This window comes from Polyodon spathula, chromosome 8, assembly GCF_017654505.1.
Source record: "Polyodon spathula isolate WHYD16114869_AA chromosome 8, ASM1765450v1, whole genome shotgun sequence".
Taxonomy (NCBI): domain Eukaryota; kingdom Metazoa; phylum Chordata; class Actinopteri; order Acipenseriformes; family Polyodontidae; genus Polyodon; species Polyodon spathula.
The window spans coordinates 40,868,412-40,884,202 of NC_054541.1; the positions used below are offsets into that span (position 1 = coordinate 40,868,412).

The window sequence follows — 15,791 nt, forward strand, 5'->3', positions numbered from 1 at the left end:
ACCTAACGTTAAGATGACTGGTGTTTATACTTTTTTTCAAATATTACTTCTCAAAAATGTACTGGGTGGGCCCTGCATGTGCCTATAAAGAAGTGTTTCTTCTTAGCGTACCTTCAACCTGCTTGATCCCTTTTTCGCTTTGCATAACTAAACTGTTTCCTAAGCAACAGTGCTATTGCAGGAATATTTTAATCAACTTAGACCCCTGGCAGTGAAACACAGTGTTTGCCAGTCAAAAAGCCTGTTCTTAAGTAGGTGTTTCCACATCCTTGCCAAAAATTGACATGTATTTCAATTTGAGATTGTATTGCAAACTGCCTGGCATTCTTAACACTAATGATACAGCGACTAAAATTAACTACAGGTCTTGTTATTTTACTACTGTACCTGACACACAATGTTAAAATATTGAAAACCATGAACAGTGAAAGACCCTCATCAAGTAAAGTATAGTACAGTACATGCACAGGACTAACTGATTTATTGAAACCTGCAATAACAAGGGGGTGCTGCATTATTTATGAATAACCTCATTGGTCTTTTATAATACTTGCAGTTTGAGGGAATATAATATATTTTAGAACAAAGAGGAATGTTACGTTTTTTAAGAGTTGTCAAAGTTAACCCTAGCCAACACTTTAAACAGAACAGAGATCCTCTTAGGACAGAGAGCTGGTTACATTGTTTTCACAAGGAGTGGTAGGGAATGGTTTACCAAGCCCCATTGTCAATGCTGAATTTTTGGCACGCTTTATAATCTGACTTGAGAAAGTTTTGGGATCATTCAGCTGCTAGGAACCCCACTCCCACCCCTAGACTGCAGTATTTCTACCCTCACCTATCTCTCTCTTTCTCTCTCTCGCTCTCGTTTTTCTTGAAGTCGTGTTAAAATAATTATTTTTTAATAATTTTTGTACTAAAATTGTTATGAAGAAATATTTAGTTTGAATTTGAAAGTAAGCCACGAAATGATGGTAAACTTTTTTTTTTTGTTAAACTATATCAGACAATACCACAACATGGTCTCATTTGAAGTGTTTTTTAAATCCCCAAAAGTAAAGACTAAAGCTAAGGTTTACAATTTTAGAAAAGCAAACTATGAAGGTATGAAACAGAGACTAACAGAAGTAGATTGGAGTAAAATAGAGAAAACACCCACAGAAGAAGGATGGTTGTTCTTCAAAAATGTAGTACTAGAGGCGCAAAACAATTATATCCCTAAAGTAGACAAATCTAAATGTAAAACTAAATTGCCAAAATGGTTTAATAGATCAATTAAAAAAAATATTCAGCGAAAAAAGGCACTTTACAGAGCATTAAAAAAGGACCAAAAAGAAAGTACGCAGAAAGAGTACACAGAACTGCAAACGCAAGTCAAAAAGGAAGTTAGAAAGGCCAAGAGAGAAATAGAAATAAACATTGCTAAGGGAGCTAAAAGCAATTCCAAAATGTTTTTCCAATATTACAACAGCAAGAGAACATTCAAAGAGGAGATTAAATGTTTAAGAGATACAAATGGCAAAATCGTAGATGAAGAAAAAAAAATAGCAAATATGTTAAATGATTACTTTTCACAAGTTTTTACAAAGGAAGATACTGACAACATGCCCCACATGTCATCCAGTTCCTATCCAGTTTTAAATAACTTTAGCATAACTGAGGCAGAAGTGTTAAAGGAACTAGGAGCTCTTAAAATAAACAAATCCCCTGGGTCGGATGAGATCCTCCCAGTAGTACTCAAAGAAATGAAAGAAGTAATTTACAAACCGCTAACCAAGATCATGCAGCAGTCTCTTGACACAGGGGTGGTACCGACAGACTGGAAAATTGCAAACGTAATACCGATCCACAAAAAGGGAAACAAAACTGAACCAGGTAACTACAGACCAGTAAGCCTGACTTCTATTATATGCAAACTTATGGAAACTATAATAAGATCCAAAATGGAAAATTACCTATATGGTAACAGGGTACTGGGAGACAGTCAACATGGTTTTAGGAAAGGGAGATCGTGTCTAACTAACTTGCTTGATTTTTTTGAGGATGCAACATCGATAATGGATAATTGCAAAGCATATGACATGGTTTATTTAGATTTCCAGAAAGCTTTTGACAAAGTCCCGCACAAAAGATTAATTCTCAAACTGAACGCAGTTGGGATTCAAGGAAACACATGTACATGGATTAGGGAGTGGTTAACATGTAGAAAACAGAAAGTACTGATTAGAGGAAAAACCTCAGAATGGAGTGTGGTAACCAGCGGTGTACCACAGGGATCAGTATTAGGTCCTCTGCTATTCCTAATCTACATTAATGATTTAGATTCTGGTATAGTAAGCAAACTTGTTAAATTTGCAGACGACACAAAAGTAGGAGGAGTGGCAAACACTGTTGCAGCAGCAAAGGTCATTCAAAATGATCTAGACAAGATTCAGAACTGGGCAGACACATGGCAAATGACATTTAATAGAGAAAAGTGTAAGGTACTGCACGCAGGAAATAAAAATGTACATTATAAATATCATATGGGAGATACTGAAATTGGAGAAGGAATCTATGAAAAAGACCTAGGAGTTTTTGTTGACTCAGAAATGTCTTCATCTAGACAATGTGGGGAAGCTATAAAAAAGGCTAACAAGATGCTCGGATACATTGTGAAAAGTGTTGAATTTAAATCAAGGGCAGTAATGTTAAAACTGTACAATGCACTAGTAAGACCTCATCTTGAATATTGTGTGCAGTTCTGGTCACCTCGCTATAAAAAAGATATTGCTGCTCTAGAAAGAGTGCAAAGAAGAGCGACCAGAATTATTCCGGGCTTAAAAGGCATGTCATATGCAGACAGGCTAAAAGAATTGAATCTGTTCAGTCTTGAACAAAGAAGACTACGTGGCGACCTAATTCAAGCATTCAAAATTCTAAAAGGTATTGACAGTGTCGACCCAAGGGACTTTTTCAGCCTGAAAAAAGAAACAAGGACCAGGGGTCACAAATGGAGTTTAGAAAAAGGGGCATTCAGAACAGAAAATAGGAGACACTTTTTTACACAGAGAATTGTGAGGGTCTGGAATCAACTCCCCAGTAATGTTGTTGAAGCTGACACCCTGGGATCCTTCAGGAAGCTGCTTGATGAGATTTTGGGATCAATAAGCTACTAACAACCAAACGAGCAAGATGGGCCGAATGGCCTCCTCTCGTTTGTAAACTTTCTTTATGTTCTTTATGTTCTTTAGAACTATAAATGTTCCCTTTTAATTCTGAAACCAGTTTTGTAAGAGTTTCCTGTTTTTCGTATCAGGGCTTCCTTAAAGTACTGTAGTTGGTCATATGTCATCAACCCTTTTTCTATTTTCCTTTTTCTACTTTCTTTTCTTGAATAGATTCATTAAGACAAAAAAATAAAATCCCCACAGAAAAAAAAAAAACTCATAGAAAAAGAATCAAAGTCCAGACCATGTTGTAGACCATAAGAGTGTCCTGATCAGTTTGAAGCGATAACAAGTCTATCTGCATGGCACATACTTTAATAAAAATGGAAAATGTGCTGCCACTACACATAACTGGTCTCTAGATCTTGCTGTCTTATTGTATTCATCCAGTGTCATATCCAACCTTCAGTTCTTATAAAATAATGTGTGTGTGGCTTTTACATTGCTAAGTTAACTCACTAAAGACCTGCACAGACTTCATCTGTTGTTTTGTATTCATTTACATCCATTGCCTGGGTGAATCTGACTGTTCTGCTGTATGTTGCTAAACAGATGCAAAGCTTGAGTGTACTGGTTATATAATCCAAATACTCCAAAATAAGCTGTTTTTATTGAAACCCCCTTTGCGATCTCATCCTCAGTCATGCAGTACTCAGTACTTCATGAATGTGTGTTTAAGGAGAATCTGCTATTTCATCTCTGAAATCTCCTTGTACAAATGCCATTTCTATTTTTGCCAACACTTTTGTTCATTTGTCATTTACATAATCAAATTTGCAGAATAATTGTCACTGGAAGGGATGTAAACGTAGGGATTTTTTTCTCTACAGGCTGGTACAGAGGGGTTGTTCTGAAGAATCCAAATACCAAGGTGATGCTTTTTATTTAAATACATGTATTAGTTTTCAATTACCCTAGGGTTAGTGGTTCTCACTGCCCTTTCTGACAGAGATATTCACTAATCCTTAACTTGAAAGTGAACCTGTACTGTAATTTAATTGAATTATTTTCAGACAGGCATTTAGTCACTGTTAGAGCTATAATTCAAAAGTTAATTTGTTTGGCGAATTAAACACTGTATTCTTATCTTTCTGTGCAGAATTAAACTGGTGTCAGTGCCATTCTTTAGATAATGGACAGGTCACCTGAAACATGGAATAAATGAGTAAAAACAGCAATTGTGTTTTTTTTTTATGTACTTCACTTGTGCATTTTTTTCTTCTCAGGGAATTTTTCCATCTAACTATGTGCACTTGAAAAATGCTAATGTTAAGAACAAAGGGTAAGTAAGGTGCCGTATTGACCGGATTTAACTGACGGTTTTCACAGTATGTACTGAACAGTTTGTTTGAAGAAAGTCCTTTGAATGTTAGTGTAATTTCAGCAGATAAGTTACTTCGTGGTTGCCCACAGGGTGAATAATTCTTTTTAACTGTAGTCTCTCTCTACAGTTAACATCAGACAGAACTGAGGAAAATGTTGGTTCTTAGATTTTGTTTTATTGCTTCCATTTTGTAGTTCATTTACTTTTTGGAATTGAAAACAAGAAAATCTGATTTATAAAGCATTAGACTCACACTTAAGACTTTCCAAATGGGAGAAATACAAAATTGGTTAAATTTAAAGACAATCTGATTCTCCCTTTTCACTCAACGATGCAATCAAAATTGTGTCAGCCAAAGATGGCTTAGGTCATTGAAACCACCTGGGCTTTATCCCTATATCGCCTTTTATCAATTTTCAGCGGACAATGGGAGCTTTATTTTCTTTTCGTTTGTATGATTTTGATCTTTATGGTATTATTTGAAAGCAAGTTAGTTTTTTTTTTTCTTTTTATGGATATTGAAATAAAATGATCACATTGCAAAGTACTATGCAGTAAAACTTTTGAAAATGTGCAATGAAAATGATGTCCCAGGGGGAACAAGGGTACTTCAAGACTGAAGTGATTCCCTGGTGATTAGATAGATGGTTGGATTTAGGCAGATGGTTAAGCAAAGAGAGGCAGATACATATATGGATAGAAAGACATTGAATACAGATATTATGTCATGTGTTGAATCAAACAGTAAACACAATCTGTACAATTTTATGCTTACAGAAATATATTGATTGTCCCTTTTTTATGTCGTTGAATTACAAGGTCATATAGACAAAACAAATTAACTGCAGATCATTCTCATGTTGATGAAAATGAATACTTAGACAGTATAAAGAATTCTTCCATATTTTAAATAATATTAAAAAAAAATTGTAAGGCTCTGATTTGTACAGAGTGCATCATATCTTTTGCAACAGGGTATTGTCTGATGTTTTAAAAATTGATGCTGTTCGGGTAAGCAGTGAATCACACTCTTGTGTACCATAGGCAATTTGAAACAGTCATTCCGACAGAAGACTCTGTCATCACTGAGATGACCTCGACTTTGAGAGATTGGGGCACTATGTGGAAACAACTTTACGTGGTAACTAGTGGACATATTTTGTTATATTAATTTATATTATTAAACTGCAAATAACTTTCAATGAAACTATGTGTAATGATGGTGGTGATGGCATAATGCTTCACCTTTATGGTTGTGTGACGGGATTCTCCACACCCCTGTGTGAATATGTATTATTTTGTTGTATTATTTTAATATACTGTTTTGTGTTTTTTAAAAACATGCCGTTTTATTGTTATTGTTTACAGCCTGGATGGGGTTAAAATGCCCCATCCAGATAAAATTGTGACAATGCATAGTCAAGAGCGAGTGATTACTGGCTGTTGGCCACGCATATGAGAAAACAGTGCCGATTGTGTTTGGGGGATAAACTATGGTAATTGATAGCCAGTTAATCCCTCAGCCACAATATAAAAACAAGCAGCTTTGGCGGAACGGGGTTGGGTTGTCCAGAGGAGGAAAGGGACAAATAAGAACTGAGATACAGAAAGTAAACAAGTGCTACTCGTGCTGGCTTTTAACCATCATAATCTTCCCTGTTCATGGTGTGTTGTCTGTTTGTTTTGGCTATCGTGATGTTTATTTTGTATCAGTGTGTGGTTTTGTTTTGTTCAGTCTTTTTATTTAGTAATAAAACGTGCAGCAGCGCTTACCTCTCAATGCTATGTGTCCATTCTCTTCCTGGTCTGACATCACCACAAAGCCATCTCTGAGACAGGTTGTTATAAGAGTTAACAGAGTATTTGAATGACGGAATTCCTTGTGTAGTTCATGATACAAGTTAGAATGATACAATCGAGGAATTATTTTGGGGAATACAAATGTGTATTTACGTACAGTATTTTTGTACACATCAGTTACGGTTTCTGAAATAGTATGTAATTGCAGTTCTGTTAAATATTACTAGACAGTTAAGGATTTCTGATATGTTGCATTTTAAATATATATATATATATATATATATATATATATAAGATGTTTAGGAAATGTGAAATTCTTAGTGTTTAGTTAATATGTAAACACTGTATAAGACATGCTTTCCTTAGAGCAGGCTAATGACAAATGACTGTTGTTTTTAATTGAACAGAAGAATGAAGGGGATTTGTTCCACAGACTATGGCATGTAATGAACGAGATATTAGACCTACGAAGACAAGTACTCATAGGGCACCTAACTCACGACCGGATGAAAGATGTAAAGCAGCACATCACTGCACGTCTTGACTGGGGAAATGAGTGAGTACTGATACAATTCATTATGCTGGTGTTTCTCTGTTAAAATGGTTTCATAATTGTGTTGCAGGCATCTTAAACTTAACATGACATTGTAGACATGGTAATGCTCCGGATATTGCATTGAAGTCCAGGCAGCCATTACATTTTCTATATGGTATTAATTTTAAAGCTAGTAGTTCTTGTAACACATCAGGTTCCCAACTAATGATCTTTTGGATTTTCTATACAGACTCCTAATGAGACTTTTTAAAACAACTTTATATTTAGATCAGAGCACACTTTCATTCATCCTTTAAATAAATGAGGGGTTTTAAATATTGTATTCCAAGCAATACCTTTTTACATTTAAAAAAAACTTTGAATGTACAGTTAGCCAAAAGCTGTGCATGCACATTTTGAAATGGTACCCCTAAGATTCTAGACAGTGAAGTTAGCAAGGGTCTTTGTTTATTTTTTTTTACATAAAAAGCATTTTATTCCCAAATTGAAGAATAAAATTCAAGCAAAGAATGAAAAGATCTTTAACAGACGAAAAGGTGGACAAGTGATAATATTGCTAGTGCTGCTCGTAGTTAATCGTGTGGATTTTAAAGCACCAAGGTTAGCACTTGTTTAAACATTGTCTGGCATGTTTAATGTCAGTTTATTCCCCAGAATACATTGTTTTTTATTTTGCATACAGAGTCTGTAATCTGTCAATTTTATAAAGCAGTATCGTGGCAAGATATTTTCACCTGTACCTGTTCTGTTCTTTTGTACAGTATGTTACATACTGATCACAGAGCTGCTTACTAATAATAATTAATAGTCACAGTATTACAGATGAGACTAGTGCTCACATTTTAATATGCCTGTAACGTTTCCCTATAAGTGCTTATTAAATTTGTCAATATGTGAATTATGATTTATGGTCAGAGATTAAAACGTTATTGATTTTTAAAATGTTGCAGAACCAATGCAAGTGTGTCAAATATGCAACAGTGCTAGAACCTTTGATTTTGTTAAAAATCCCGTTGGTGAGGATCAGGGCATCTTCATTTTAAAACCACACACTACTAGAGCCTATAAAGGCTGTTCACTTGAGGTGGAAGAATGACAGCTTTCTATTATTATCTTAGTATCTTCACAGCTGGATGTTCATGTTTTAGTAATGTGGTATATCAAAGTTTCTTTTGGATACATTAATTATGTATTATAATTCTGTTCCTTTGACAAAAAGCTTCCTGACATGGTGTCTTCACTCAAGGCCACTCATAATGATTAATAGTCATTCTGCAATGTCTGTACAGCAGTTCACAGACAACCAAATACCATGTAATGACCCTTTTAAACATCTTTTTAATTGCTGTTTTTTTATAAATTTATATATTTTTGGGATAAAACAAAGGAGTCTGTAAGGATTTTCTGAAACAGTTCTGTTTTCCTTCTGCAGACAGCTGGGATTGGATTTGGTTCCAAGGAAAGAGTTTAGTATGGTGGACCCGGATGAAATCAGTGTTACAGAGCTGTACAAACTGGTAAGTAGACAGTGCCCATTATCTCCTCTTGCCAGCGTGTGATAGGACTTCTAAACAGCCAATTTCCATGGTTACTGTTATATTTGCCTAATTTAGAACCGAGCTTGATGTTCTTTCCTTTTTCAGAATAAATGTATTGGTACACATTCAGAGTATTTGTGCGAAAGTAAACAGGTTTCTTTCAGTTAACTGTTGTATTAACTTATCTAATGCTTTTGATTAACTTAAAATTTAAAAGACTACTAACCAATGCTGTAAAATGTATGTTATTGCCTCTTTCTTTATTAACTTTTAATTACTGGTCCCCCTCTTTCACTGTGCTGAGAACGTTTTTCTGTTTAAAGTTCATTCAGGGTGCGCAAATATGTAACAAATGATTGCAATAAAAAAAAAGAAATGGCTGCATCCTGGGTCATTTAGAGTAGGTCACATACTGCTGCAAGACAGAAGGTGTGAGTTTAAGCTACGCACACATGTGATTATGTACCAGGATGCTACAGCAACTTTTCATCTATAGTTCAGTTCATACATACATACATTCATCCTTTGGGTCATACTCAGTTTTAAAGGAGTAAAGTATCTGACAGATGTACCAGTGCTAAAGTGTTGGGTTGGATTGCATAACAGAATCGTTCTATGATGTAATCCTGGCTGGGCACCTGATTTTGAAGTCCGGGAATCTTATATCGCAGGATAATCTTTGTTATGTTTCTTTTTTGTTTTTTTTTATTATTACAGAGAGCAAAAGAATTAGGGCCAAGATCTCCCCTTGACTGTTTGTGCATCCCCAGATTTTATTAATTTACTACCGAAGTTGAATGTCAGAGTGGAACATATGCTTTTTTTTCCAATGATGATAACCTGGACTGATACAACAAATGCGAAAAAGCCAATATTCCACATCCAATATGGACATATTTCACATTTTGATTATGCTTGCCTGTGTCTCAATTTAATCTGTTTAAGGATACAAAGATGGGTTATAAAATGGTCATCCCCTTTCCCAGTCATCTATGACATTATTTGTCTGTCTTAAGACTTTTTGGAGAGAAGTGTGTTGTCATGATTTCATAGTTAAAAGAAAAACATGTTCAGGTTGATTCTGCTTTGTATTGCATTTATTATTTTTGAGTTTGGAATTCGTTTTTCTTACAAACTGTAGTCATTCAAAGGGCTTTAGCTGATTGGTCTCAAGGCATCCAGCGCATGTTGTCATAAATAGTCACCTCTGTGATGCAAGTGCACTGCTGATTAGATTCTTGGTACAAAGATATATGCTCAGCAATGTCTTAAGATTTTATGTCAAAGGCCACTTGAAAAATATTGCTTTAACAGATCAATAAAAAAAAAGAAAGAAGCATCTTTACTTGACTTTTTGTGACATTTTCGGACAGTGTCCACCAGTGAACTTGTCATTGAGTTTCCTCCTGGGCTTGGATGTAACTTTGAATAAGCTAATTTTGTCAAAAACCTTAATGTAGGGTCTTACAACATGTGTCTCATTTAATGAACCTCTTACATGCTCTGCAGTAAAGTTATTGTAATTTTAATAGAACATAAGGACATACATGTTTAATCATAAGAACATTACGAACTAGAGGAGGCAAGTGGGCTCATCTAAGATGCTCTAGTTCCTTGTAGCTGACTGATTTGGGTTGTAATGTTCAGCTAAATATTTGTCCTTTATTTCTTACACTCACTAGGGGCAGAGGGACATATACAGTAAATGGTTACAATGTTGTGGATCAGCTGAATTTAGAGAAAACCCATGAGATTATTTTGAGTCCACAGAGGTGCCTTACACTTTTGAGCTTTAAAGTCACCAGGATGTGTTGACAAAACAGCATACTACAGAATGTGAATCTAAAGAAGAAACTGTGGTATTAAGACCTGTACCAATTTGCTTTATAAGAGGCGTAAACCTCATAAATGCAAATAGGACCAAGCTTTTCACATTTACTGCTGTTTTAAAGAGACAAGGATAAATTGCTGAATAATTGAATTTGATCAAATATTAAAATATCTTTTTTGTTGACTTTTCTTTCTTAAAAACTTAAGCAACTGAACCATGATTAAAGGGCATTACTGCCTGGTAGTTGACTGCTTTAGGAAGCCTACTATGATGTCCACTACCAAGGTAATGCCCGATTTTAATTAGGATTTCATTGCAATTTAGAAATTGACAAAGTGACTTAACAACAAACAAACATTATAAGCAGTTAATCTCTAATTTAAAGATACATTTACCTTTTCAATGTTTTGCTTTCCTTCAGTTTTTTTTTTTTTTTTTTTTTTTTTTTAAAGCTAGCAAGTTCTATCTGAATGTTCTGCAGTTGTCTGCTGTGTGGTAGTGCTCTACAGTGGAGCTTCCTGATTGACAGATGAATGTTCTGAGGTTCCTAATGTGTATGAACCTGCTCTCTCTCTGTAGATGGAACACCGGCATCGGAAGAAAGAAACCCCCGTCCCCGCTAGCACACACCACTTGTTTGTGCAAATGAAAAGCCTGATGAGCTGTAACCTCGGGGAAGAGCTGGAGGTCTTCTTTTCCCTATACGACAGCCGAGAGAACCGTCCAATAAGGTGATTTTTGATATCAATGATCTATACAGTGTACAGTCCCTGTGGAATGGATAAGGCTCGAAGCACATTTATTTTTACATTGAAGATGCATCATTCATATTGCTCTGTAAGCATTTCCAGAAACCATTTCTGCCTGTGATTTATTCCAGACTTTCATATAATCCTTTCTTTAGAAAAAGCACAATTACAAGTGGCAGATTTGTTATGCGAATCTATATCAGACAAATTATATGTTATTTTGTTTGTTTATATCTTTATGCAAACATGTATTCTATTAAACAAGGTGTTCATTTTAAAACAAAATTCAAATTGTTAAAATTGCATTTGAAAGTTGAAACCACTATATATTGTATGGTGGGTGGGCTATATCTTGAAAGCTATTTTATCATTCTGTACTTTTTTAATTCTTCATTTTTGCATTATTTATAGTAAAAATGCTCTTCTCCATAGATGTGCCAATTGCAAATATTGTCAAAATGATGGGGTAGTAAGTGACTTATCTTGCAGTGCCACCAAACCCACAGGCTCTTCATAGTGCTTGAATTGGTGCAGGACTGTAGCATCAAAAGTGGCAGTTTAAACAAAAGGAAAACCATTTTCTCTTGGCATTTTGAAGTTTACTTTGAAATACATGATAGTCCAAAGGCTAATGCTTCAACATGCATTAGTGATGCATAAAGGGGGTTCAATCATGGCACAGCAAGGGTACTGGGGTGAACAAGTTATTTGATGTTTTAATGAAATCAGCCTTTTAAGAAAGGTCAGGGTGGTCATTTGCATCAATTTGTAATCAGGATTTCATTATTTTAAAGGCGGCTGAGAACAGTTCAGTAAATGGGATGGCATTTAAATGTACAATTGTACATCACATTGTGATTCTTTTAAAATAAAAATAGGAAAAACAGCCCCAAAAAAAGTTACAGCTGCACCTGTCATGTGACAGGAAGGAAGCTGAGGCAAAGGAGGAAATAATCAATTATCCTTGTTTTTCTTGTAGTTTTCCAACATGAGGTTGAAAGGAATAACTGTATTATGTGGTAAAGTTAGTAGAGACAGTGTCAATATGCTGAGTAGGTGTCTATTACAATGTAGTGTAGGGTCTGAACAATGTGCTTAACAAGGATGGTTGATTTGTTTATCCACAGCTGTTACGGGAGGGAAATTAAAGAATTAGTTGAGGGTGCGTGAAGAAGGTTGTCAGCTCTTGGTGTCTTTAATGTATTTCAGAATTGGAAAAATGGGTGAACGGCATGAACACAGCTGAACAGCCAAGCTTTGTTGTGCACTGAAATATGTGGAGAGTTTGAAACCGCACACTCCATGCACATAGTACATGTTTCATGTTTGTTACTGTTCTCTGTGTGTGCCAATACTAATTTGCACCATATATCCTGTAAAGATCAATGCATCGTTGCAAACAGTTCAGCTTGTTCAGTGTGACTACAAGCTGAAATAATGAAATGAAGAACAGCCATTGGAAGTGTTCTTGTCTGTCCTCCAGTGAAAACTTGTTTAAATTTTGTAAAACCGTGAATAGACCCCATGCTACTATAGATCACTCTTTGTAAGCTAGGGATTCCAAATGGCTCTGATTTAATACATGTTTCGCTATAATTTCCTCTGCCACTGTCCTCTGCTTCTTTCAATCTGTATGTTTTTCAAATTTTAATTACCTGTAGCTGTTTTACAATGTCGTCCATGCTTAAAAACAGCTGTGGGTGTCTTTATAGACGGGGATCATTATGGCAATGTAAAATGCAGTTTTAAAATAGGGGTGTGTGTCTGTAGTGGGGTCTTAAAGCACAGTATTTCGGGTTGTTTAAATACTACTTTTTAAAATTTACTGTATGGTTCATGTTAATAATTTAAAATAAGTTTTCTTTGTTTTTGTATAAAATAATATAAACACTAGTATTTAATGCCTGGAGGACGGTTTATTATCACCTAACTTAATTTTAGGATTTCTTCTGGAGAAAATGTAATTTAATACTGTATGTGCCTCGAGTATGGCATGAAATGAAAGCCACTGTTGGGTGCTTTTCATCGTCTGATGTGCCGGCAAGGGCAATGTCTTAGATGAAGGAGTATTACTACAGCTAAGGAAAACCTTTATTAATGTCCACTGCATGCCCGGTAGCTCTAAACACTGAGATACAGCTGTCAGATTACACTAAAAGAAATCTGTAGCCAACTGGATTATTACTAGAGTTCATCTTCTGTGTCATTTCAAGATGCAGTAAACAAATACAATAAGATGCTTTTAGAAAGAGGAAGGATGTTCAGACAGTAGTGCTAAAAAGTTAAGAAGGCATACACAGGTTTTACACAAAGTCTTTTATCAGTATCTTTTGTGTGTTGGATAACAAACGTTTTCAAAGAGGTGGATTTATTACCTGCTTGCTGAGAAAACACCTGGTGGCAGGCAATATGATAGAAGACCATATTCCTATCTGCACTGCCAAATTGAATCCAGGACTGCCCTGCTGACAGTTGTACTGTTGTGTTGTTGTAAATAAACCAAGGATAAAGTGTATTTTAGTTAGCAATGTTGCAGAATGCACCTTGACAGACTGTCCAGAGATTGCCTATGCAGACACCATTTCAAATGTCTTCATTAGTGAGCAATAATACAAAATGTTTGAATGTGTCTGCTCTTTTGATTATGCATCTGTGCGGTGATCAAATGCATAATTATGGTTGAGGTTTGGTTGATGGTGTTAAATATTCTTCATTCTTCATTTTCGGGATGTTTCCATCAACTCTGAATTCGTTAAAAAAAAAAAGATTCTTGGAATATTTATTTACAGTCAATAAAGTAGAAGATATGGATTTGCCCAAGAGTGTAAAACATGTCACTGAACCTTGTTTACCCTTAATGGTGTTTTAATCCCACCAGTATCACATGTTTGTCAGCTTTTGAGCCTGGCCAGGTGTCATGCCTTTGCTGAATGATTTGTGACACAAGGGAGCACAGACTAATCAATAAAGTAAAGTTCTAAAACTTTTTAAAGCAAACTGACTCTTCAGCTTGAAGGCAGTATTTTATCTGAACTTTTAGTTGAACTCCACAATATAGCAGAACAATATACTAGATTACAGACCAAGCCTTCTATTCTTCCAAATGTATCCTTTGCTTTGTAAGATATTGTATTTCAGAGTATAAATTTACTGTTCTACAGCCAGTCATAAAGGCATTCATTTATTGTTACAAATGGTTTCTTTCTTGCCCTGGTCTGAAGGAATGCAATATTACAACGCCATTCCGGCCTGTGTATAAAATTGCAATGTAAATGTACCCAAACTGAAAAATAAATGTATATTAAGAATGTATTGCTGTTGACATTTAGGAATGTATGTATGAATGCATGTTACTGACATTATTGTCATGTAACATAATTATATGAGGGCATAATAGTAAAACATTCCTTTTGAATTTGCCTCAGCTTTGTTTAACGGCTTGTGACAAATGCTACTGTAGTTTGCAGCTGTAGAGTTTAATCTCATCTTGTTTCCACTAATGATTTGTTTTGGGAGGCTGCACAAGCAGAACTGTATCTCCCTTGCCTATTATTATTTTCTCTTTCTTACAGCTCATTGTGGCTTTACAGGTACACAGGAGTTCTACATGCTAACTTTCTGTAGGTTTATTTTCCTTGCAAGTGGGTGCAACCTAATTGTAATCCAAAGGTTTTCTAAGATTTACCCTTTTAACATGAAGAAGCCAGCATTCCCCAAATACATAATTTTTGTGATGTGTTTGGGATTGATTGACACCAGCTGGAGTCTCAATTGAACTAAAAGCTGTGTGATTAATAATGAGATGGAGGATGCTTTTTGATCTTGAGTCCGTCAGGCATTTCAATTTGGAGAGACAACTGTAGTACAATAACTGGGGAATAAATACATACTGTAAACCAGTATTTTAAGTGTATCATGTAAGCAGACCTGAATGAGATGTATTCAATTGGTCTAAAAGGTGGTGGATCTTAATATAGGGGACTGTGTGAAAGCCAACATATCTAACAGTGTATTCAAGTCTCCTTTAGTGTATTTTTATCTTAAAAGAAAGTAAAATGCCAAATGTGTTCCTATTTTTTTTAGATTTAAACAGTGGTATTATTTAGATCCAGCACTCTTTGGATCCATTGAATAGACCTCGGTGTCTGTTAATATTACCTCCTCTGTGAGCCACTGATCCTGCCAGAGTAGAGATCGTGCTTTTCTGTCTGGAAGAATAATGCTCTTCATAATGCTGATGCTTCCAAGTGTCAACATATAACAAGGTGGTAATCTGTAATTAATTGAGGTGGCCTATGCTGGGCTGGTCTTGCCCCCCTTAATGAAAGCAACACTATGATAATACACAGAGATGTAATGAGAATCTGTGTTTTCAGTAGCTTTATCATTGCCATACACATCTCTCCTTCATGTAACACAATTGAGGGTTGATTTATGAGTCATCTACAGGGGAATAAATGGTACAGTTTATACAGTCTGTAATGGCTGCTGTAAAACAACAGTGGGCCTTCTTTCTGAACAGAGACAGAGCTTTAGCATCTTTTCTACAGTATCTCTTTAGAAATTTGTGATGGCATGTTTTCCGGTCAGTTGGGTTACCATTGACAACATTGCAAATGCGAAGTGGTGAATCTCAGTTTTGTAAAACTTCAATAATAAATAAATAATATGTATATACTGATGCACAATGAAAACATGACAGTCGAAGTCTTACATCAATAGCTCATTGGGCACATACACAATGTTATTTACATTTTAAATAGTGAGCAGATAGGTTTGTTGAT

At 35.5% G+C, this 15,791-nt stretch overlaps 1 protein-coding gene across 1 annotated transcript in view; it reads left to right on the forward strand.

Moving 5' to 3' along the window:
* Window positions 1–417: 417 nt before the first annotated feature.
* The window catches only part of LOC121319137 (dedicator of cytokinesis protein 4-like), an 84,828-nt gene continuing 69,454 nt past the window's right edge, over window positions 418–15,791 (forward strand). Inside the window, exons 1-7 of the mRNA XM_041256318.1 lie at window positions 418–442; window positions 4,040–4,080; window positions 4,436–4,491; window positions 5,578–5,674; window positions 6,741–6,889; window positions 8,322–8,406; window positions 10,838–10,989. Of these exons, the coding sequence (XP_041112252.1) occupies window positions 418–442; window positions 4,040–4,080; window positions 4,436–4,491; window positions 5,578–5,674; window positions 6,741–6,889; window positions 8,322–8,406; window positions 10,838–10,989 (605 nt within the window). The remainder of the gene's footprint in view (window positions 443–4,039; window positions 4,081–4,435; window positions 4,492–5,577; window positions 5,675–6,740; window positions 6,890–8,321; window positions 8,407–10,837; window positions 10,990–15,791) is intronic.